General features: G+C 47.6%; 1 protein-coding gene across 1 annotated transcript in view; it reads left to right on the top strand.

Annotated features, from left to right (window-relative positions):
* Window positions 1–23979, top strand: part of Vwa5b1 (von Willebrand factor A domain containing 5B1) — a 55059-nt gene that overhangs the window by 18768 nt on the left and 12312 nt on the right. Inside the window, exons 4-14 of the mRNA XM_074081141.1 lie at window positions 238–508; window positions 2127–2272; window positions 3149–3280; window positions 4060–4184; window positions 7910–8086; window positions 11916–12026; window positions 13619–13821; window positions 14219–14333; window positions 15605–15790; window positions 19601–19784; window positions 20514–20704. Of these exons, the coding sequence (XP_073937242.1) occupies window positions 238–508; window positions 2127–2272; window positions 3149–3280; window positions 4060–4184; window positions 7910–8086; window positions 11916–12026; window positions 13619–13821; window positions 14219–14333; window positions 15605–15790; window positions 19601–19784; window positions 20514–20704 (1841 nt within the window). The remainder of the gene's footprint in view (window positions 1–237; window positions 509–2126; window positions 2273–3148; window positions 3281–4059; window positions 4185–7909; window positions 8087–11915; window positions 12027–13618; window positions 13822–14218; window positions 14334–15604; window positions 15791–19600; window positions 19785–20513; window positions 20705–23979) is intronic.

Below are 23979 nucleotides of genomic sequence, written 5' to 3'. Positions count from 1 at the left end.
TGGGCCTTTTAGATGAAATGGGACAGCGTGAGCAGAAGCATGGTTGGCACATGTGGCTTCAGACCCAGCCAATGAGTTAGTTATTGGCTGAGTAACTTAGGCAAGTCACATCACCACAAACCCTGCTCAGCCTGTTTTCCTATCAGCAAAGCCCACTGCTTGAACCCAGCACACAGCAAGTGTAGCAGGGATCAGAGATAATACATGCACAGCCCCTGACGCCAGCCTGGCACTTAGGGAACATTCTGCAAGAGGGGGTTTCCATCACCCCTCATTCCTGCACACCGGGAAAGGTGGCCTTGGATGAGGATTTGGAGCGGATCCTGTTCGTGGTCAACCTGGGGACCATCGCCCCCATGGAGAACGTCACCATCTTCATCAGCACCTCCTCGGAGCTCCCAACGCTGCCCAGCGGGGCCGTGAGGGTCCTTCTGCCTTCTGTCTGTGCCCCCACTGTGCCTCAGTTCTGCACCAAGAGTGCTGGCTCCTCCCACCAGCAGGCTCAGAGGTAAGGAGGCCCCACCTAGACCGAAGCCAAGAGTAGTGGGGAAACAGAGGGTCCTTCATGTGAAAGCAGCAGGGTGCAATGGGGTAGACAGTGAGCAGAAGGTGAGGCCTTTGCTTTCAGGGCACTGTAGAACCTCCCAGAAATGTTCCTGGGTTGGGACTGGCAGAAGTGGGTACTGGGGTTTGGACAATGTGGGATCAGAATTTCCAGGATTTATTGTTTAAGTCACTTATGAGTTATTTTCTGATGGCATTTTATGCGCCAAACACGGGGCTGGGTGTTGGGGATAGAGAGGGATGACCCCTGCTGTTAAGGAACCTGGGGGAAGAAGAGAGTGCATTTTCCATTGTGTATCTTCCACACAATTAACTATGCAGCCCCTCATGAGTTTATTCCCGCCCATCGGGCAGGCAGAGCCAATAGTGAAGCTCTTGAGAAAGCCTGTGTCAAGTCCCAGTGGATCTCAAAGCTGCTCCAACAGAGGAACACAGGACAAATAAGCAAGTCACTTGATGGGAGTGTTAGGGAGGCCATGAAAAGGGGCAGGGGGGTGGGGGAACTCTTGTTCTCTGCCCAGATGAAACTGGGACTGCCAGCTTAGAAAGCAATCTGCATTTCCCAGCATGCACCCGTGACCCTGCAACCCCAGAGAAATTCTTTCACAAGGTCGAAGGGGACACTGGCAAAGATATTCATGGTGGTATTATTTGTGAGTACAGGAAGGTGAAGGCAGGGCAAATGAGAACAGGGATCAGATGCCCCAACGGCCAGGACTTTGGCTAACAGCCACCTGGACAAAGCTTAAAAACATAGCAATGAGTGGAAATTTAAAAAAGAGTGACTAGGATTCCTGCTAGAATGCAATCAGGTCCCTGTAAAACACAATCATGCTCAAATAGCAGCACTTATTTTACAAGGATTTGTGCACGTTTAAGGACACACACCAAAGACTTAGCAGCTGTGCCTGGAAAAAGGAGGGGAACGGAGCAAGGTCAGAGATGGGTGGAGGATAACCAGAAATGTGAGCATCCCAGTGGGTGATAGACTCTTTGCTGAGTGGCCACTCGTCAAGTCCTTAAGACAACTGGATAAGTATTGTCCCCATTGAGTGGATAGGAAAAGCATCACATAGAGGAGAAGTGACTGGTTCAAGGACTCCCAGCCCACACAGACAGACCCAAGAGGCAGAATGACATGGCACAAACCATTTCACCATGGAGCCAGGCAGACTGGGCCAGGATGCCAAGTCCCAACTGTGGGCACTTGGGTGAGTGTCCTCAGCTTGCCGAGTCTTGGCACCTCCTGTGGGAAATGGGGCCCTGATGTCCTCCTCTTAGGGTCATGGTGAGAATATGATGGGAGCCGAGGAGCCAGAGCCCTGTGCCTGGAGCTTGGCCCATCATAGCTGCTCCTCTGAACGCCTGTGGCCTCTCTCTACATCGGACCCTCCTTGGGGTCAGGCTGAGTGGGAGACAAGTCCCAGGGTGGGAGGAAGCCTCTTGGCCCCCATAGTGTCCCTAGCTTCCTGGGAAGGCTTCCACCCTCTCTGTGTCTTCTTGCACCTGTGCCACCTCTGCCTGGGCTGCCTGTCACTCCCCTCCTTCTTGCACCTTCCCAGCAAAGACCGGCACTGCTTTGGCACCCGAGCTGTGGACTCCTGGAACAGACTGTGCCTGGCGACTCTCCTGGACACTGAGGTGTCCAACCCCATGGAGTATGACTTCACCTTCCAGCTGGAGATCCGAGGGCCATGTCTGCTGGCAGGTGAGAAGGAGCTACTCAGATTAGCAGGGGCCCAAAGAAGCCCCAAGGTAGAGAGAGGGCTTCAGACCCAAAGACCCCCTGGGAGAGGAAAGAAGAGGCTGGCAAGGAAGCCAATTATCCCAGACAGAAGACAAGCTAAAGCACACAGAGCTAAGTGGACTCCCATATCCCACTCCCCCAACAAGCTGCCCACAGACAAGCCCCTTCCAAAGCCCCTCACTCCCATCCCTGTGGCTTCCCTGGGAAATGTCCATCAGGGAATGATGGTTCTTGGTCCTCTTCTGGTGGCCACAGTTACAAAGTTGCTACCTGGATCTCACTGGGGCTCTTCAAATCTACTGAAGCCTGGCTACCACCCCAAAGATTCTTGGGTACACCCTGGGAATGAATATATAAAGCTCCCCAAGTGATTCTACCTTGCATCCAGGACTGGGAACCATCGCTCTGATGTTCTCTTCCCAGCCCACTCAGGGCTCTACAGGATGCTAGGCTGTGGTTTCTTATCAGCAAGTGTTCATCTCAGTGCAAGACATATTTATGTGGCATCTACCAAAAAAAGCAACCACCATGGGCTGTCTCTATCTGCTCAGCGCATGTAGGGCTCTTTGTGTGCCACCAGGAGAAAGCAGCTCTCCTGACCACTACTGGATCCTACAGTCAGGGCAGGAAGAGCCATTACACACCACCTACCTAAGCCTATAGGTTTTATATGTGGGGACATTGAGGAAGCCGCATAGTAAGTCAGGAACCCCCCATGGGGCTGGCACATCGGTCATCTCTGGCCTGAGTTGCCATGTCCCCCACTGAGCTTCTTGCTCTATAGAGCTGCTGACTCTGTCTCTCCTGCCCCACACCCTGCCTTTCTGTGGTGCTCAGGGGTGGAGAGTCCCACGCATGAGATCCGCGCGGATGCTGCCCCATCTGCCCGGTCAGCCAAAAGCATCCTTATCACCTTGGCCAACAAACACACTTTCGACCGGCCCGTGGAGATCCTCGTCCACCCCAGCGGTACGGTGCCTGTGGGAGGGAGGAGATGCAACCCTTGTGGACTCAGGGGAAGGGTCAGGAGCATGTGGGGCAGAGGGGAGGAGACCAGCTACTTGCTTCCTGGGAAATTTGGCTCTAGGAGGCAGTCAAGAGTCTCCAGCTCCAGAGAACTGAGACTCATTTGCCTCTAGGCCAGCTGAGCAGAGGCGCTTTGAAACCCTAAGCTCAGTGAGACCCTGGAAGCTCTGCACCCTCAAGGAGACCCTCTGTCTCCTTTAAGAATTCACAGAATTGGGTTCTGCATCCCATCCTTTTACTTTATAAACTGGGCATAGTACTACACACCTGTAATCCCAGCACTCCAGATTATAGTTAGGAGGATCATGAATTCCAGGCCAGCCTGGGCTACATAGCAAGACCCTATCTCAGCAACAACCTCAAGTGGTAGAGCACTTAACTAGCAAGTGCAAGGCCCTGGGTTCAATCTTCAATTCTACCAATAAATAAATAAAACAAAGAATTCACAGAATGTCTGGATCAGAAAAGATCTCCAAATCACTTGGCCCAGTCCTAATCTCCTGTTACAGATGGGTAAACTGAAGCCAAGAGAGGGACAGTGTGGTATTCATGGCCACCAGACTCTCCTACCTCTCCCACCCCCACTGCTTCAGGGAACCAGGGATCCCACCTCCTCTTCCAATGAGGAATCCACCCCTATGAAGACGTTGTTTCCAAACCAAGATCCCTGGCCTCTCCCTCACACCCCGGACGAGGGCTGAGAGTCCACCTCATCTCTGCAGAGCCCCACACGCCACATGTCCTGATGGAGAAAGGGGACATGACCCTGGGAGAGTTTGACCAGCACTTGAAGGGAAGAATGGATTTCATTAAAGGGACCAAGAAGGACAGCAGTGCGGAGCGGAAGGTGAGCTTCAGTGGTGGAGTTGGGTAACATCAGAAGCTTGATCTCCATGGAGCCAATAAGAACACTGAGCCTTGGTGGGAGTGAGGGGGATCACCTCAGGTCCTGAGGTCACACAGGAAGCTAGTGGTAGATCCTGGACAAGAAGTGTTCCCTCACCGGGGCTGGGGCACTGCAGGGCAGGTGGAAATGGACTTCCAAATGAAGCAGTCACTCTGGTCTGTCCTCCTGCCAGGTCACCTTCTCCTACAACCTCCAAAGTTCCTAAGCCAGGCAAACTCACAGCCAATGACAGAAACAGCCTTGGCCTTCTCCAGGCCACTCAGCCCTATGGCTGAGGGCCCTCTCAGCTGTCTCTTGACCTGGCAGGCCTCCCTTTTCCCATCTGCCAAATGAGCTCCTTGCTCTTTCTCCCTCTAGGTTCCTCACTCTCTATTACATAAAGAATAAAAGCAACCCTTTCCCTCTGCCCTACCCCACTCAGGAAGCTAAAGGATCTAGAAGACTGGCAGGGAGAGGGGAGATGGTGGAGGCTGAGCTGCCTGCCACAAGTTGCACCCAGTAGTCTCTTCCACAGAAGGCCCTGCACACCGAGCCACAACCTAAATGCCAAGTCTAAGAACAACGGCACTCCTTGTTCTATTGGCCCACTTTGTAGATGAGAAGATTGAGGTCTGGCACCCAAAGATAATCAGCAAGTTAGAGGAAGTCGAGAGGATTGTTATTTCAAGACTTAGATTTGGTGACAGCGAGGCTAAGGAGTTGGAACCAATCATGTGGGGGTGTTTAGCTGGACTTAGCCCCTCCAATCCTCTGATGGGCTAGCCGGACTTAACAGCCCCTCCAATCCTCTGATGGGCTAGCCGGACTTAACAGCCCCTCCAATCCTCTGATGGCCTAGCTGGACTTAACAGCCCCTCCAATCCTCTGATGGCCTAGCTGGCACCAGGGTAGTGAGGAGGAAAGTGGATGGAAAGCCTGGATGACCCATTGCTTATTCAATTCCAAAGGTCAGATACCTCCCCCACTGGAAGCACCTGCTGGGTGGAGGACAGGAGACATGGCAAGAGGAAAGAGTAGGTGGCCCAATGGCCATCACCCCCTTCCTCTGGAAACACCTGCCCTCCCAGAATCCACTGGGAAAAAGCTGGGCCAAGTTCTCGGCGGCGGTGGGGGTGGTAACACCAGGGGTGCTACCAAGCTCTGAGGACCGCAGCATGTAGGTGGGGTAGGGAGGAGACAGTGGGCTTCCCAGGCCTGGGGCTGGCTGTCCTGCCTGCCAAACCTAAAATCAATTAGTTCTGGGATGGCTGCAACAAATGAGAATTAATTTGCCACCTTGGGTTGGTTATGCAAATACCCTGTATTCTCATGAGCTCCAGGATGACAGCAATCAACCAGCAGCTGCTAAGAAGTGATGAGTTTATTGTAATTGGGTAATGGCAGCTTGAAGAGACACTGGTTATCCTGAGCCAAAGCACCCACTCTTCCTCTGAAAGGAAGAAGCAAGGTTCCTGGACATGTCTTCTCTTACTGCCAGATGTGGCTGTCCTACCTTGGCCTGTGTTATCAAAAAAAAAAAAAAAAGCCAGACTGAGCAGAGGCCTTTAACAAAAGGGCTCCATGTGAAGGGAGGGGGGACTGGCTTTCCCCTTCCTTCCCTAGGCAGAAAGGAAGTCAGGTTGGGGGCAGCCAGAGGGAAAACATCATTTAGGAAGTGTGGGTGGAATAAGCAGGCAAAGACTGATCTTGCAAAGAGGGAGAAATATCCCTGAGACAGATGTACAGAGAAAAACAGAGACTGAAAACAAAAACCAGAAAGATGCAAATGGGGTCAATGGTAGACAAAAAAAAAAAAAGACACTCAGATTCATTCTCTCCTTTATTCATTCAACAAATGTCAGCTCGGCTCTAGGCCTTAGAGGAACCACACTGAAAATGACACATCCCTTATCCTCGTGGACCTTATATTTTAGAACTGAGAGATAGACCAGAAGTCAACAAGTGAGCAAAATCAGTTTTTTTAAAAGGATGGGAAATAGGAGAACAGAATGATATGATAATGAAGTTTTTCAAATGCCTGACTGCGAATGAGACCTGGCAAATGGCAAAGAACTCACCTTGAGAGGAGTCGGCAGAGAGCACGATATGGCAAAGAACTGTTGGCAGACTAATAGTGAGCTGTTTGGAAAACAGAAGGCTAATGTGGCTGAAATGTTTGGAGTTGTGTGGTAGAGATGAGGTGGACAGGTGGGAAGGGACAGACCAGCTAGGGCTTCGTAAAGCATGGTGCAGAGGACAAAGGGAAGCTATTGCTTAAACAAGAAGATGGCAGGAATGATCACTGGCTGCTGTGTGCACAATGGGCCACAGGGAGGTAACAGTAGAAGAAACAGGCAAGTAATAAGAAACGATTGCAAAGGTCCAACAAGAGACGAGCCGTCCTGAACGTGGGTGGTGCAGGGAGACAGCAAGCAGTGGACAAATTCAGATGTCTTTTAGCTGCAGGACTGTTGTCCTTTGCTTAAGGCTGGATGTGGGGATGAGGAAGAGAAAACATCAAGGACAACTGCTAGGCCTTTGATTTGAGCAACCCAGTGGGTGATGTCATTGGTGGAGATGAGGAGGGGACCCAAACAGACAGAAGCTGAGAGGAGACAAGGCAGACGTGTGCACCCACAGATTCAGCCAGATAGATAGTGATGGAAGACAGAGATAGATAGTAGATATAGATACATACATACATGCATAGATGATAGATAGACACATAGATGATAGATGATAGATAGAAGATAGATAGATAGACTAAGAGGAGATGAGATTGGGAGTGGAGTGACGGTGAGAGGGGTCTGCAGCAGCATGTGACCTCAGAGCCCCTCATGATGCCACATAAGATGACAAAAGCATTGTCCTTCCTTTAACATTTACTGATCCATCTCCAAATTAGTCCTGGAGAAGCAGAAGAGACTAAGGCATGGCCCACCTTCAAGTAGCCGAAGGGCAAGCAGAGCCAGGAGCACAAGCTGCATTTGGTATGAAAAGTGCCTGGGCCCCATAACCATCAATAGCATCCAAAGCAACAGCAAAGTCAACAATGACTCCCTGTCAGGCAGTGGTCCTCATAAGTATGCATTTAACCCATACAACAACTCCATGATGTAGACACTCTTGACTTCATGTCAAGAATGAGGAAACTAAGTGAGTAAGTCCACCTGGAAGGCTGGGGAAGGCTTCCCAAACAGGTAAATTTTGAAGGATGAGTAGAAATTTGTCAGTAAGAGAGAATTAGTGAACCAGGAAAACCAAGTTCATGGCCAAGATGAGCCAGAGAATGGCTTGCACACCGAATGTGAAAGGGAAATTTTATTCAACTGGTGGGGGAATTGCCATCTGTGCACTATGTAGTCCATCTTCACAGCTACCCTGAGAAGTGGAGAGTTTTGTGCCATTGCACAAAGAGGAGGGACTTGTCCAAGATAACACAGTTGCATGGTGACAGAGCTGGAATTCAAACCCAGGTCTTGCTGCCTGCAAAGTCGTATTTATTTTGCAATCTGTGAATATCTAGCCAACAGAAGCCAAGGACAGGCAGCCTGGAAGTCCTTGGTACAGAGTACAAGTGGGATCTAGATAATGCTTGGTGAGTGGCAGGAGACCAGCACGAGCCTCCAGAGGTATCTCAGAACTCCTCCATTGCCCAAGTCAAAGAGTCTTCCTTTCTCCTCCAGACAGAAATCATCCGGAAACGCCTCCACAAAGACATTCCCCACCATTCGGTCATCATGCTCAACTTCTGTCCTGACCTCCAGTCTGTGCAGCCGAACTTGAGAAAGACCCATGGGGAGTTCATCTTCCTCATCGACAGAAGCGGCAGCATGAGTGGGACCAACATCCACCGTGTCAAGGTACCTGCTGAGGAGCCCCTCCCCATGGGCCGGGGATCCAGTGTAAATCTGTTCCAAGAAACAACTTTTCAAAAAATCAATTTAAGCAGAGACACCCAAACTCAGTTTGCTCCCAAAATAAAACCTTCAAGTGATGGGAGCAGAGGCAGGACAGTGGACCATTTACAAGGGAGGAAGTTATCAGTAGCCATCCTTGGCGTTCCACAAACTTTTGTTGCCTGCCTGCTCTCCTTAAGCACCTCACTGGGTCCTGAGTGGAAAGGAGTGCAAAGGAGAGAGGGAGGAGACTAGCTTGTGCTGAGAGGCTGGTATGTGCCAGATATGGTGCCAGCCACTCAGTGTGCACATTTATCTGAGGAGGTTCCTCTTATTGTCACCACTTCTTATATAGGCAACCTGATCCTGAGAGTTGCAGTCACCCAAGGTCACACAACTAGGGTGGTATATAGTTGAACCCATGTCTTCCTGACTGCCCCCACTACCTGACATCAGAGATTCACTGGACATGTCCCCTGCCCTCAAGGGATGGATAGAATCTAGTAGAAAAGATTTGGTTCTTCTTCCTAAATGCCTAATGTGAGCAGAGCCCTGTGTGTGGCCTTTGGTGAAACAACAGGATGCAAAGGCAGTTGCTCCCTTCAAAGAGCTCACAGTCAAGTGTGGGACACAGGCCTGCTGGCCAATCAGAATGCCGAGGGGTAGGCTCCCTTCCAAGGAGAGTGCTCCATGAGCGTGGAAGAAAGAGCAATGAAACCCTCCCCGCCCATCCAGACCATTCCTCCCCATCTTGATCATGATATTATCCAATGCTCCCTTGTATTTTGACTTCTGCAGGTGTGTGTCTCCCCTCTGGAGTTATGGACTCTTATAAGAAATGACAGTCTGTTGATTGAACTGGGTAACAGGTTAGAGTTCAGGAGAATGAGAGGTGAGGGAACAAGAAGTAAATGAGGCTCCTCTGTCACCTGAAGTTTCACAACCCCCCACCTCCAGTTTGTCCTTGGAGCAAGCTCTTGTTTCCAGGGCAACAAGCTCAGCAAGGGGATCTGAGAGGCCAGGTATCTCCTCAGGCATGCTGGGACGGGGTTCTGTCTTGAAGCACAACATAGTAAACAGAGACGAGTCCCAAGATCGTACATGAGACACCTTGATCCTGGGATGCAGGGCTGTTTGTTACCTTCTTCCACCCCTGCCCACCACCAAAGGTGAGGAGAGTGGGCAGCTGTCCGTGGTGCTGGAGTGCGAAGAATACCCCACGCCTATGGAGTCTCCATGTTCCATTTCACAGCCATATTGATCTGTAAAACTTCCCCTCAGTTACTCTAGAACATCATAGGATCATAAACCTAAAATATCCCTTAGGAAGCATTTCATCCATTTTCCCTCCATTTCCCAGGTAAGGAACCTGAGCCCCCAAGAGGCTACATGCCTTCCCCAGCATCGCAGGGCTGGCGAGGGAGCCTGGGCCTTCCATGTCTGGCCTCAGTGTTCATTTTCTTCACATTACTTATGGGGAATTATGCATACACTCCCATTTTCTGTTTATGTCGTTTCTGCAGCATGGCATTGTAGAAAGAGCAGTCCTGGGGTCCAGGATCAATTCTGCCATTGAATTGCCTTGTGGCTTTGAACAAATTGATTCTCCATTCTGGGTGTCATTTGTCCTTTCTGTAAAATGAAAAAGAAGGATTAATTCAGGGAGGGCAAATATATGTCACCTGTCCCTCTACTACTTTCTTCCAAGCACAGGCAGCTTTTCCTGCTAAGCCTGAACTCAGCCTATATCCTTCTCATGCTAGTCTTACAGGCAGTTCCTATCAGTTAAATGGAATTGAGTGAAAATTCACTTCCTGAACTAAAGTGCTCTCCAACCTTTGCACTCTAGAATTCTCTGACAGTAAGTCTCTCCACCTTTCCTTTGGAGTCTCCTTTGCTCTTCTCCAGTTCAGCTCATTGAGCTCAAGGTCATCCCTTCACAAATGGCTTTGCATAGGTGCAATCCATCCTGCTGAACAGGACCTTTTCAGAGAACAGGACAGAAAAATTACTCAGTCCTCTTACGCACCTTTCCCCTGCTGGCAATAAGGCAACTGCAGAGATTGCTTGAGTTATTCATTATGGTTCATTGGGTTGAAGTTTTAGGAAAAATTAGGCTGAGAGAGGAGGGAGAGAATAGAAATCCAAACAGCCCATGCCAGAGGGGAAAGTGCAGCCAATTTAATTTCCTGCAGCTGGTCTCATTCTTCTGCTGCCAAAAACATGTCTTTAAAAATTCTAATAGGTGTGAGCAGAGAGGACCTGGATGGACCAACAGAGTCTCCTGCCAGCGGGAATATGCATTAGTGGCTAATGAAAAAAGCAGATATTGACTTCTTTTGTGAAGGCACAGAATGTATTGACACAAGCAATGGAGAGAGACAGAGAATAGCTGATGTGAATGTTTCATGTTAATGTGTGTGGGGGATGGGAGGGGGCCGTGGCTCTGCGGAACCTGGAAGGTCATATGGTATGAAATTGCTGCAATCCACTGGCAACTCTTTCCTTCTTGATTTAGAGATGACAGTTTGTTTCCCTGAAACCATGCTGAGATCCCAAGGGTGCCATCAATAAACTATATGGGGGGTGAAGAGGAGATCTTCAATCCTGAGCTCTGTGCCAAGGCAGAGCCAACATAAATAAAGACTTCCGAGCTGTCTTTTGAAAGTCAAGGTTCTTCAGTTTTGTCATCCAGTGCAATTCCTTAGTTCTCCTGAGCCTCGTTTCCTTACCTGTAAAATAGGGATATTAATGCTAATATACACCTCATTTGGTTGGTAATAATAACCATTTACTGACTGTTTCCTTTGTCTAGGCTGAAGCTCAGAGACATGTCATACTAGCCCAAGGTCGAGTTAGTAAAGGTTGCACTTATACCCGGATAGATTTAATTTCAAGGTGTACCATCTTACCCCCTGTACTATAATATGTACTATGGAGAGCAAGGAGCTTATTCATTTAAAGTGCACGACGATTGACAGTAATTGCTTGATATCTATCATTGCACCATCATTATCATTACTTTTGCTCAACCCCACCACCTTGTTTTTTTTCTATTATTTTTCAATATACTTTTGCCAAGGACCCCTGGTGGCATCTAATTACGTAGGTTAAGACACTAACTTTCACAGACTTTGGAGGTAAAGTGACACACGTCTGAATTCTGGATCTGCTACTTACTAACCTCAGGCTCACCAACAATTCAGCTTACCTCTCTATGCCTCAATCTTCTCTTCTTTAAAATGGGATAATAAATGCAGCCCTACCTATCTGCCTCCTGGACAGTGAATCTGTGAAGATTAGTGAGGTAACGTACATTAAGTACTTCCTTTGCACCCAAAAAATAAGAGCTAAAGAGACTGTCCCTAGGGATCTGAGGTTGAGTCTAATGCAGAAGCCCTAGATGAGGGTCAGAACCCACTCTGTTGGCAGTAATGTGACCTGGACCTGCCACTTTCCTCCCCTAGATGTCTATTTTGCTTTGGCTATAAGGGAGTGATGGGTGTTCCCTGCTCTCTCTGCCTCTTGGGGTAGGCAAGAAGTGAAATGGAACTGGCTAGCCATCATAGAGTGGCTTTGACAAGTCAAACTTTTTGTATGGATGACAAGTCTTAGGATGATGGCTTTGGTCTAGCCTCCACAGATTTTGTGATCTGTGAGTGAAGGGAGAAAGTAGTGCTGGCTAAAGATGGAGGGTGCCAGGTCCTTTCGGAAGTGGCTTCTTGCTGGAGTGATAATAGTGGTGTGTGGTGGCAGGTGCCTGAATCCTGAAAGTGCGTTTCTCGTCTGCCAGGATGCCATGCTAGTGGTCCTTAAGAGCCTCATGCCAGCCTGCCTCTTCAACATCATTGGTTTTGGGTCCACGTTTAAGACTCTCTTCCCTTCCAGCCAGACCTACAATGAGGTAAGGAGAGAGCAAGTCTGGGACCAGGAGGGTAGTAGGCAGTGGATAGTAGAGGAAAGAAGGAAAAAGAAAAGAAGGGATGACCCTGGGGCTCACCTAAGAAGCTGTCCACCCCTGGGGAGCTGAAAACTAAAGAGAAGCCATGTTTTCTTAGGCAGCTCCTGATATCTCAGTCTTCTGACATCTTCCCTCTTGACAATAAAATAATACATTGGGTGAAGTATGTGAGTGCAAGAGATAAATAAGGAACAGGGAGAGGGGAGAGGGGACATGTCCATGGCCTGCCACTCACTGTAGCCTCTGTCTCACAAGGACTATGGACTCATACAAGGTAGAGGTAAAGAAATGGATGATGAGGAGCAGGACAGAGGATACGTATTAGTGGTAATGGAAGCGGCCACAGAGGAGCTCAAGGCTAATCTGCAGTTTGAAACAGGAGGGCTGTGGTCCCAGCAGCACATTCAAAATTAGAGCATCCTAACCACATCTAAGAAGAGGAAGGCAAGGAAGAAGGGAGGGAGAGAAGGACATGTTGCCTACTTTTCTACTAAAAGTAAATTTAAGAATTTTTATAATGCAAGAGTAATAAACATTTACTGCCCCATAAATTTTAAATCTAGTTAATCATAAAGAAAAAAATTAAATCTCCCATAATCACATCAGTCAGGCAAAAGAAGAAGAAGAAAAAAAAAAAATCCCTGTTAAGAGCTTGGTATAAATTGGTCCAGACTTTACGCATTATACACATTTTCAATCAAGACAGGATTAGAATATTAATCCATATCATAATTTTAATGGCTGCCTAGTATTTTACCACTCAGATAGATTGGGGTTTATTTCATAACCCTTCACAGTTACACATTTAAGCTGTTGCCATTTTTTTCTTATTTAGCCATCTTTGTATAATAGATTTTGCGTGCATCCTTACTTGTTCCCTTGGGGTAAATTCCTGGTCCTGATGGTTCAAAAGCTACATATGCATCATAAGACTTCTGATATAGGCCATTACTTCTAAGTCCCCTCCACGCATGGATGTCAGGGGCAGGAGGACTGTGTGCAGAAGGAACCAACTCTTGTTACAATGACATTCACCCGATGCCAGTAATCCTTGACCAGTGGAGTCCCACAGAGTTGATGGTCCAAGAGGGAGGAAATCTGAAGCCCAGACTGGGGAAACAATCTCTTTTTCAAAGTGTCACAGGGAGTTGGTGCCAGAATCAGGCTTGGGGCTCACATTTAAGATCCCCAGCCTAGTGTCTTTCTTCCACATCCCCTGTCTCCCCATAAGAAAAGGGAATGGCATCTGTGCTGAGGGATTAAGGGTTTAACATGCCATCTTTTCCAGGAGTGCTTGGTTTTTTGGTTTTGGTTTTGTTTCTTTTTGTTTGTTGTTTTTACAGGAACCCAGGAAGAATAGCATTAAGTCACTATACTGCAGATGTTAGTATTCCAGGCATCTGTAGGGGATCAATTACTACTAGCCACCTAGTCTTCCCTTGGGTGAGGTCAGGGATGGGGCTGAACTAACAGCCAGAGAAACAAAGGGCTCACCCTGAGGGACTGTCTATCCCTGCCACTGTCCTTCCCTGCAGGAGAGCTTGGCCGTGGCCTGTGATAACATCCAGAGAATGCGGGCTGACATGGGTAGCACTAACATCCTCTCCCCTCTCAAGTGGATCGTCAGGCAGCCAGTTCACCAGGGCCACCCACGTCTCCTCTTCCTGATCACAGATGGTGCCGTAGGCAACACCGGGAAGGTGCTGGAGATACTGCGGAACCATGCCTTCTCTACCAGGTCAGCCCAAGTTGGAGATATAGAGCCTGGCTGTCCCAAGATGCCCAGGACTGGGGACACCAGAATCAGAGCAATATGTGCAAAATGCCACAGGGAGAGTACAGCACCACCAATTCCCAGAGGGCTATGCTTCCAGCCCAGGTGGCTGTGACTCTGTGCTGGCTGAGAGGCTATGATTGTGTGTGTGTGTGTATGTGTGTGTGTAAGAGAGAGAGAGAGAGACAGGGACAGAGACAAAGAGAGCCCCATAGATGGCCCTTCCTCCTTCTCCCCAACCCTGTGCCTAAACACAGAGCCAGCTCTGAGCTGTCTCTGCTGGACCATGCTCTCTTTCCCTAACCCAGGCAAAGTTGTAGAGACACTGGCAAACAGCAGCCTCTCTGTCGCCATCCCTCAGGTGCTATAGCTTTGGAATTGGACCCAATGTCTGCCACCGACTGGTGAAAGGGCTGGCATCTGTGTCCAAGGGTAGCGCTGAGTTCCTGGTGGAGGGAGAACGGCTGCAACCCAAGGTAGGTGGAAGGGCCTCCCATTCTCTTCGTGCTGGAGCCTCAGAAGCCCAGTCAGGTCAGGCAGCAACTCAGCGGCAGAGCTGAGATTTTATCCCACGTGTGAGCTCTGCACTGGGCTGCAGCTGGAACCAGAGAGGAGGAGGCCCCTGAGCAGGCAACTCTTGGAGCAATGCCAGGACACTTCAGCTCCCGCTCTCCAGCTGCTGGATCACAGACTGTCTTCTCTCCCTTCCCGCACAATTGACAAAATAACCCAATCCTTAGAAATTCCAGGCCTTCTAGGAGAGAAACAGGCCTGGGGTTAGAGGCAAGAGGTTTCTGGGGGAGGGGAAGCATCTGGGAAAGAGAAGAGGAAGAAGCAGAAGGAAAGCTCTTCAGGCCATGAGGCGGGTCCAACCCCTGTGAAAGAAAAGGAAGCAGATTTTGCAGGGAGCCTCCAACTTCAATGCCCAGCAAAGTCTCAACTGACACAAAGATGGCCTGCAAGAGAGTCTGCATTGGGCTGACATGGTAAGCACTGGGACCTCAGCCATGTTCTTCAGTGGCTGCAGGTGTCCAGGGAGAGGAATGGTCTTGGCTCCAAAGCTGGGCTCTGCCTCTGGAAGCTGTCACCCAGCTGTGTCCTTTGCAGCAAAAAGGCATGGTCTTTCTTGAAAGATTCAAAAGTGTATCTCTATGGCCGGCCCCACAATCCCCAGATCCTTTTCACAGGCTTCACGTACATCCAAGTGTACGGTCAGTCAAGAAGATGGTAACCCACGGCTGGGATTTATTGAACACCAATCACATGGCTGATACTTCAAATTTGTGTCTCATATACTCCTCCAACTACACCCTCTCACTTTAACAGAAGGGGAAACTGAGGCCCAGAAAGGCAAATTAACCTTCACAAATCTTCAATCTTTTTTTGAGGCAGGGTCTTGCTATGTAGCCCAAACTGGCCTTAAACTCACTATCCTCCTCCCTCAGCATTTTCTAAGTGCTCAGATCATAGGCATGCACTACTCTTTGACCCAAACCCTCCATGTGCCCTTGAGCTAGCCACAGTCATATGTATAAAATGCTATGCTTAGAGAAGATGACAGCAAAGACCCATTCCAACTCTGATAGTCCAGGAGTTGAAGAAACAGAGGTGTGTCCACTGCTGGAGAAGCCACCTAAGGCCTGTATTCTCTTCCTTCCTGCTCATACCCCTTAAGTTCATACCCGTAAAGTCTTTATGTGCCTCCTCTAAACACCCCTGCTCACACACCCATCTAACTCCCCAACAGATGGTCAAATCCTTGAAGAAGGCCATGGCCCCAGTCCTGAGCGATGTGACTGTGGAGTGGGTCTTCCCAGAGACCACCGAGGTCCTGATCTCACCAGTCAGCACCAGCTCCCTCTTCCCTGGAGAACGGCTGGTGGGATATGGTATTGTGTGTGATGCCTCCTTGTACATCTCCAATCCTAGATCTGTAAGTATCCTGGAAACCCCAGGAGCCAGTGAGGGTCCAGATCCACACCTAAAAGTCATCCTTAGCTGGAACGACTGCTCATGGCAGCCAGGAACTCATTGGAACTGGGTTACAGTTGTGGATAGAGTGGCCAGGCCATGGGCATTTGATAATGGTGACACTACGGTGTGGATGCCACCATCTTCTGCAGAAGAGCCTCTCAGGACTCTTATTTTAAATGTGGAGCCATAGCTTCAACCCAAGTCTGTTGAACAAGAGTCCCTGAGGATACGCCCCAGGAATCTGCCTTTTGTGTAATTTCCCCTGAATGATAAAATGCACAATTGAATTCAGACTTCTTTCTCTGAACACTCTTGTCAACCATATCTCCTTGAGTTTGTGTTTTATTTATTTACATGGATAATTTCCTCATACTTGGTGGCAGAAGTGGGATAAAGCAGAGAACCTCTCAAAGGAAGGTGAAATTCATGATAAAATGTAGGAGATGGCCTAGGATCTGTTTCACCCCTCCTTCCTCCTCAGTGTGGCTCTCTGTTTCCTCTTTAATGAGTTCTCATCTTGTTTCACGTGGGGTTTGAACACAAGGCCTTGCTAACAAATACTCTACCACTTCAGCCACACCTCCAGCCCTATCTTGTTTCTAAGCAAGAGTCACAAACTCTGCCTAAAGTGACCGGGCAGGAATAAGTAGACTTGCTATAAAAATGAAAAGGGCCGGGCGCCGGTGGCTCATGCCTAATAATCCTAGCTACTTGTGAGGCTGAGATCGGGAAGATCATGGTTCACATCCAGCCCAGGCAAACAGTGGGCAAGACTCCATCTCCAAAATAACCACAGCAAAATGGCCAGGACATGTGGCTCAAGCAGTAGAGCACCTGCTTTGCAAGCATGAAACCCTGAGTTCAAACCCCAGTCCCACCAAAAAAAAAAAAAAAAAGCAAAAGCCATGATGGATAGCAGCCATCACTGAGCTCAGAGTTGGAGAGGCAATTAGGAGTAGTGGGGAATACGGCAAATTGCCCTAGCTAAGCTGGCAGCCCTTACTCAGCACTAACAAACTGTCACCATGCAGGGCTGTGGCCCTGAGTTAAATGTTTCCAAACAAACTGGAATTATATGTGAAATCTCCAAATTTTTTAAGCTATGGAATTTCTTAAGAACCATGGTCAGAGTAATGTTAATATATTGTGGAGAGAGGATTGCTCAACTGGGCGGGGGGTAGAGTGGGAGAAAAGCTAAACAAAATACTGACCAGATCTTTCTTCAGCACAGATTCCCCCCCCCCTTGAAGGTATGGAAGCTACCAGGTCATCAACAGACCTTCCCACTAGAAGGGACCCAAGAAGTCATCAGATGCATTCTCCCTTTCTTACCCACAAGACTGGCCAGTTTTCTCCTGCTACTGGCAGAGGTGTTGGATAAATAGCACCTTTATATATTGTTGGTGCAAACATGACTTTCCACTGCCCTCCTAGAAAGCAATCTAGAAATAACCAATAAAATTAGAGATGCATAAATCTTTCAACCCAGAAATCCCACTTCTAGGACTCTGACCCAGAGAAATAAAAGTAATAGATTTATTACCAAACATTTTGTGGTGGCAAAAATCAACAGCCACAGAGAGAGTGCTTAGCAGTAAGAGGTTGTGGAACACTGTAAGGTCGAGTGTTAAAGAGAATGGCTGACACGCAGGATTCCAAGGTGTCTAGTGTGTGTGGCATAACATGAGGAATGAAACGAAGGCACAGCTAGTTCATTCTGGTTACCTATTTGGAGACAGAAATGGCAAGTAGAATTACATTTTTTAAAAAAATTTTAATGAATGAGGTCAATGATTAAAAATATCAACGTTAAGTGATAAGAAATTTCCATCCACCATCTCTTTTTTTTTTCCTTTTTCTTTTATTATTCATATGTGCATACAAGGCTTGGTTCATTTCTCCCCCCTGCCCCCACCCCCTCCCTTACCACCCAGTCTGCCCCCTCCCTCTCCCCCCCCCAATACCCAGCAGAAACTATTTTGCCCTTATTTCTAATTTTGTTGTAGCGAGAGTATAAGCAATAATAGGAAGGAACAAGGGTTTTTGCTGGTTGAGATAAGGATAGCTATACAGGGAATTGACTCACATTGATTTCCTGTGCGTGGGTGTTATCTTCTAGGTTAATTCTTTTTGATCTAACCTTTTCTCTAGCACCTGTTTCCCTTTTCCTATTGGCCTCAGTTGCTTTTAAGGTATCTGCTTTAGTTTCTCTGTGTTGAGGGCAACAAATGCTAGCTAATTTTTTAGGTGTCTTACCTATCCTCACCCCTCCCTTGTGTGCTCTCGCTTTTATCATGTGCTCATAGTCCAATCCCCTTGTTGTGCTTGCCCTTGATCTAATGTCCACATATGAGGGAGAACATACGATTTTTGGTCTTTTGGGCCAGGCTAACCTCACTCAGAATGATGTCCCCCAATTCCATCCATTTACCAGCGAATGATAACATTTCGTTCTTCTTCATGGCTGCATAGAATTCCATTGTGTATAGATACCACATTTTCTTAATCCATTTGTTGGTGGTGGGGCATCTTGGCTGTTTCCATAACTTGGCTATTGTGAATAGTGTCACAATAAACATGGATGTGCAGGTGCCTCTAGAGTACAGTCTTTTGGGTATATCCCCAAGAGTGGTATTGCTGGATCAAATGGTAGATCGATGTCTAGCTTTTTAAGTAGCCTCCAAATTTTTTTCCAGAGTGGTTGTACTAGTCTACATTCCCACCAGCAGTGTAAGAGGGTTCCTTTTTCCCCGCATCCTTGCCAACACCTGTTGGTGGTGGTGTTGCTGATGATGGCTATTCTAACAGGGGTGAGGTGGAATCTTAGTGTGGTTTTAATTTGCATTTCCTTTATTGCTAGAGATGGTGAGCATTTTTTCATGTGTTTTTTGGCCATTTGAATTTCTTCTTTTGAGAAAGTTCTGTTTAGTTCACGTGCCCATTTCTTTATTGGTTCATTAGTTTTGGGAGAATTTAGTTTTTTAAGTTCCCTATATATTCTGGTTATCAGTCCTTTGTCTGATGTATAGTTGGCAAATATTTTCTCCCACTCTGTGGGTGTTCTCTTCAGTTTAGAGACCATTTCTTTTGATGAACAGAAGCTTTTTAGCTTTATGAGGTCCCATTTATCTATGCTATCTCTTACTTGCTGTGCTGCTGGGGTTTCATTGAGAAAGTTCTTACCTATACCTATTAACTCCAGAGTATTTCCTACTCTTTCCTGTATCAACTTTAGAGTTTGGGGTCTGATATTAAGATCCTTGATCCATTTTGAGTTAATCTTGGTATATAGGGTGATATACATGGATCTAGTTTCAGTTTTGTGCAGACTGCTAACCAGTTTTCCCAGCAGTTTTTGTTGAAGAGGCTGCTATTTCTCCATCGTATATTTTTAGCTCCTTTGTCAAAGATAAGTTGCTTATAGTTGTGTGGCTTCATATCTGGGTCCTCTATTCTGTTCCACTGGTCTTCATGTCTGTTTTTGTGCCAGTACCATGCTGTTTTTATTGTTACTGCTTTGTAATATAGTTTGAAGTCAGGCATTGTGATACCTCCTGCATTGTTCTTTTGACTGAGTATTGCCTTGGCTTTCGTGGCCTCTTGCATCCACCATCTCTTGAACAGAAGTTTGCCTAAATTCCCTAGGCAAACAATAACACTTTCTTACTCTGCTAGTTCTTCAGGGTGGAACACCCACCACCCCCACTGCCCCATGGAAGTCCTTGCTGACATCAGGCTTCACTCCAACACTTTCCTCTTCTCCCTCCAGGACAAGAGGCGAAGGTACGGCATGCTGCAATCTCAGGAGTCTGGCAGTTCTGTCTTCTACCCCTCTCAGGACAAGGAACTTGGCCCAGACAGTGGGGACTGTACCAAGAGCATGGGAGCGTCCTTCAGCCTGGGGCAGGCCAAAGATGCCCGGCTGTTGAGCGGTGACTCCACCACCAATCACGGTTGGTCCTCTGAGCTTTTAGTTCTGCTCCCTTTTGCAAGGAAGCCATGGTGAATGCTATTATACCCATTGTACAGATGAGGAAACTGAGACTCAGAGAATTTAAGCAACTGTCTATGTTCTTGGAGCTATATTCCTGAAAGAGGTAGAGTACACATGAAGAGTCTAGACCTATCTGCCTCTTTACAGTGTTCCTTTCCATCTTCAAAGGGCACCCACTGATTACTCAGTAAGGCTAGGTACTGAGTACCGTGTGGGAAGCAAAGATGAGGCCTACCTGGCACCTGCCCTTCAGGAGCTTTCCATCTGGTGGGAAAGATACAATTGATCTTAAGTCTGTTAGAAGCAGGGTGATGGAGGCCACACTGTGATGTCTGCTTGAGAATATCAACAGACTTCACACAGGGTCTGATTCTTAGAACTGGAAAGGGAGAGGAGTTCCAGGCAGCAGAAAGCACCCAGGCAAAGGAGTGGATGTGTGACACTTAGGCAGCACCTGCACAATTGGCTGCACTAGTTTGTTTGGAGCACCCCGGACCTTTTAAAAGGGGAGAAGGGAGGATGGCTGGGAAGACAAACTAGGGCCAGGTCTGGCAAGGCATCTGATGCCAGGGGAGGCACCTGCACATATTTTAGCAGGCAAAATTCCAAGCAGGAAGAGGGTATGCACTCCTCTCTCTTGCCCCACTATCCTCCACCTGACAACTCTCCTCTCACTTCCCCTGCCCAGGTCTGGACCTCTCCCAGAGACGAAGGGCATACAGTACCAACCAGATCACCAACCACAAGCCCTGCCCATGGACCACCACAGCCAGCGACCCTACTGTGTCTGCTAGGAGACACCCACTGCGAAAAGCCAGGCTGCAGGACCTCACCAATCACACCAGCCTGGACAGCCCACCGTGGCAGATTGACTTGCAGGTACTGAAGCAGAGCCAATCAGTTGGGGAAGAGCTGAGAGGTGGGGGAAGCTGCATTTCATGTGTCAACAATGAGGACAGGCCTGTCCACCACTTATGCAGGTAGGCTGAGTACTAGGTAAGACACAGAGTCCAGGCCTGTGTGATGATGCCAGGCCTCTAGATGCTTCTGGTTTCCATTGTAGGTAGCCCTAGATCACAAAAGTAAACCACTCCCTCCTCCCTTTTCTGTGCCTTCAAGTGCCTGACCCCAGTGACACCTTCCTAATCATGATACTCACTGGTCCATGAGGTCACCACTGCCTGAACATCACACTTCCCAATTGGAAAGGAGCATCTGTATCTACTGTCATTAGACTTTACAGCACCCTGAGAGAGGAGGGAGTTTAGGGACCATGATCCCCACTTGGTACAGATTTGGAAACTGGGGACCAGAAAACAAAAGCAATGTACCCAAGAGTCACAGAGTGAGTCAGGGGGCTGTGACCAGGATCCTCTGCCTTCAAAGCCCTTGCTTCTTCTCTATCACACTGCTTTTCCTGCCAGTCGATAGGATGATGTGAGAACCAGAGCCACAACAGAAGGGTCACCAGCGTTCTGCCAACCAGGGCTTCTCAGACCCAGTGCCATGCCCTGATCATTCCTCCCCGCAGGGGGTCTGTCCTGGGCATCATCGATTTTGACAGCACTCCTGGCCCCTGTCCACTGGAGGCCAATCGTGTCAAGATCCCTAGTAATGACAACCAAAATGTTCTCAGACATGGCCAAATGTCCCACAAGAGGCAAAATCACTCAATTGCAAGCCATGATCCTAAAGTAGTTTGTGATTTAACTCATTTGTTAAGAAAGGGCTTTTTTCCTCTCCCCAATACCCCTCCCCCAACCTCATTCCGATCTGCCTACATGCACACACACACACTCACACACACACGCACACAGGCCAGTATGGCCACCTTGACCCTGGGGCGCTCCTCTGCATTTAGCCATGGATCCTCTGATGTAATTGGAAGGTATTAGCCTTGGAGTGATGCAGACTGTTCCTCACCCTGTTTCTTAATCTCTCTGAGCCCCAGCCACCCCATCTATGGGGAATACAGCATATGCGGCAGTTGAGCTGCTGTCCATCAGTGGATATATATTGGGATCCAGCTCTAGGGGAGGATTCTTCCAAGTTTTGGGTGATGGGAGACAAAGTGCTGGCCCAGTTCCCTGACACAGCACAGCAGGTGTCCTTCAGTGGCAGCTCTGCTTGGCACACTGGTTCCCCTTCTCTTCTGCTTGCTTCTCAACCCTTCCTGCCCATCTTTGTGCATCTCTTCCCTGTCTCCTGCCTGGCTTCCTGCCCTGGTTCTCCCAACATACTTGTACCCAAAAGTCCAAAATACACTATTCATTCTCTCTCTCTCTCTCTCTCTCTCTCCCTCCCCTCCCACCTCCCACCCCCTGGAGCCTCTTCATGGATGAAGAGATGGATCTTAGACTCATCTGTTACCATGGAAACTGTAGCAGCTTCAGTTTCTCTCTCTCTCTCTCTCTCTCTCTGACATAGTATGGTGATGTAAGGTCAGAGTTGAGGGAATCCTAGTCTCTGATGAGGGGGGAGCTGTTAATGATTGCCTGGGACCCAGCAGCCATGGTTGCATACCAGCTCCTTTGGAGGCCTTACTAAAAGTGACAAGTCTCCTCCCACACCCTTGTCTCATTCCTAGGACCTCTGGCCCAGAGACAGGAAGGTAGTAGACCTCATCAATGCAGAGACACACTCCCCCTCCCAATAAATAGGGATTTTCAAAGCCCCCAAGGTTAGCTGTTGGCCTAAAAATTCTGCTACACCTCATACCTGCCTTTGTTTCCTTATCCCTTCCCCATCAAGGAATGTATGTGGTCCCAGGAGCTTGAAATTCATTTTTAAGTAATTTAATATTCTTCAGGTAGAGAAGAATACATACTTAGTGTTTGCAGTAAACCTCTCATACAGTTCAGTTGGGTACAAAGTACAAATAAAAGTTCTCCTCCCCTGTGCCAAAGCCCACTTGATTTTGAGTGTTTCTTTCTAAAAATACTACACATAAACACACACGTGTGCACACCTATTTTTAAATAATTGAATATATGAGCTGCTCTCCAACTCTCTTAACATCTCTTTAATTCACTTTTTATATTCAGTAAAATTACTCTTTCTGGCAAATGGTTTTGTTTCACTTCATTTTGTTTTGTTTGAGACAAGGTATTGCTATATAACACAAACTGGTCTTGAACTCACGATCCTCCCGCCTCTGCCTCCTGAGCACTGGGATTGCATACAGGCATCACCTCACTCAGTATTCTGGTGAACAGCTCTATAGGATTTGACAAATGCCTATATAGTCATGCAATCTTTGCTACAGTTAAGATGCAGAAGTCATGGCTGATTTAAAAAAAAAGTTTTATCTTGGACATCTTCTTGTATTGGTTTAAATAAATCTTTCTGTTCAGTGTTGTTTAATGTTCCATTGTATGGATATACCATAACTTATTCACCCTCCCCTACTGACAAATGTACAATTTCCAGATTTTTACTTTACAAATAATACTGCAACAAGAGTACAGGGGTTGCACTCCCCTCCCCTCTCCCATGGGCTTCTACAGAGTTGAATTTCTAAAAATAGAACTGCTGGATCAAAGGGGCTTGTGAATTGTAATTGTAACTAGATAGTGCATTGCTAAATTATTTTCCCACAAACATGTGCCAGTTTACACTCCCACCTATAGTCCGTGAGAGACCCTGTCTCCTCATTGACCAGAATCGATGTCATCAAATATTTAAATATTTGCCAGTCTGAAAAATGGGGTGGGGGGGGAATGTAGTTTGTTTTAATTTTCATTGCTCTAATTTTTCCTGAGACTGAGCTTTTTTTTTCATGGGTTTATTGAATACTTTTGCTATAGACTGCTTGTGAATATCCTTAATGGACTATTCTACTAATTTGATCTTTTCCCTCCAGTGCCCTGCATGTTGCAAATATAATTCCCAGTTTATCCCTTGTCTTTTGATGTTTGTTTGCACCAGCCCAAGTACAGATAGATTGAATCAACAGAAAGTCCATAGACAAAGCCAAATGGATAAACTGTATCCAATAAAAAATGTTGAGGTCTGTAACATTTGGAAAATCAAAGAAAAGCTGCTTCCTATCTCCTTACAGTAAAATAAATTTCATGTGAATCAAAGATTTAAACACACAAACAAAAATAAAATCACAAAAATTCTAGAATATTTTTGAGTGGGAAAGACCTTTT

This window comes from Castor canadensis, chromosome 7 (assembly GCF_047511655.1).
Source record: "Castor canadensis chromosome 7, mCasCan1.hap1v2, whole genome shotgun sequence".
Taxonomy (NCBI): Eukaryota; Metazoa; Chordata; class Mammalia; order Rodentia; family Castoridae; genus Castor; species Castor canadensis.
Note: the sequence above shows the minus strand (reverse complement) of the source record. Positions and strands in the feature narration are given on the sequence as shown.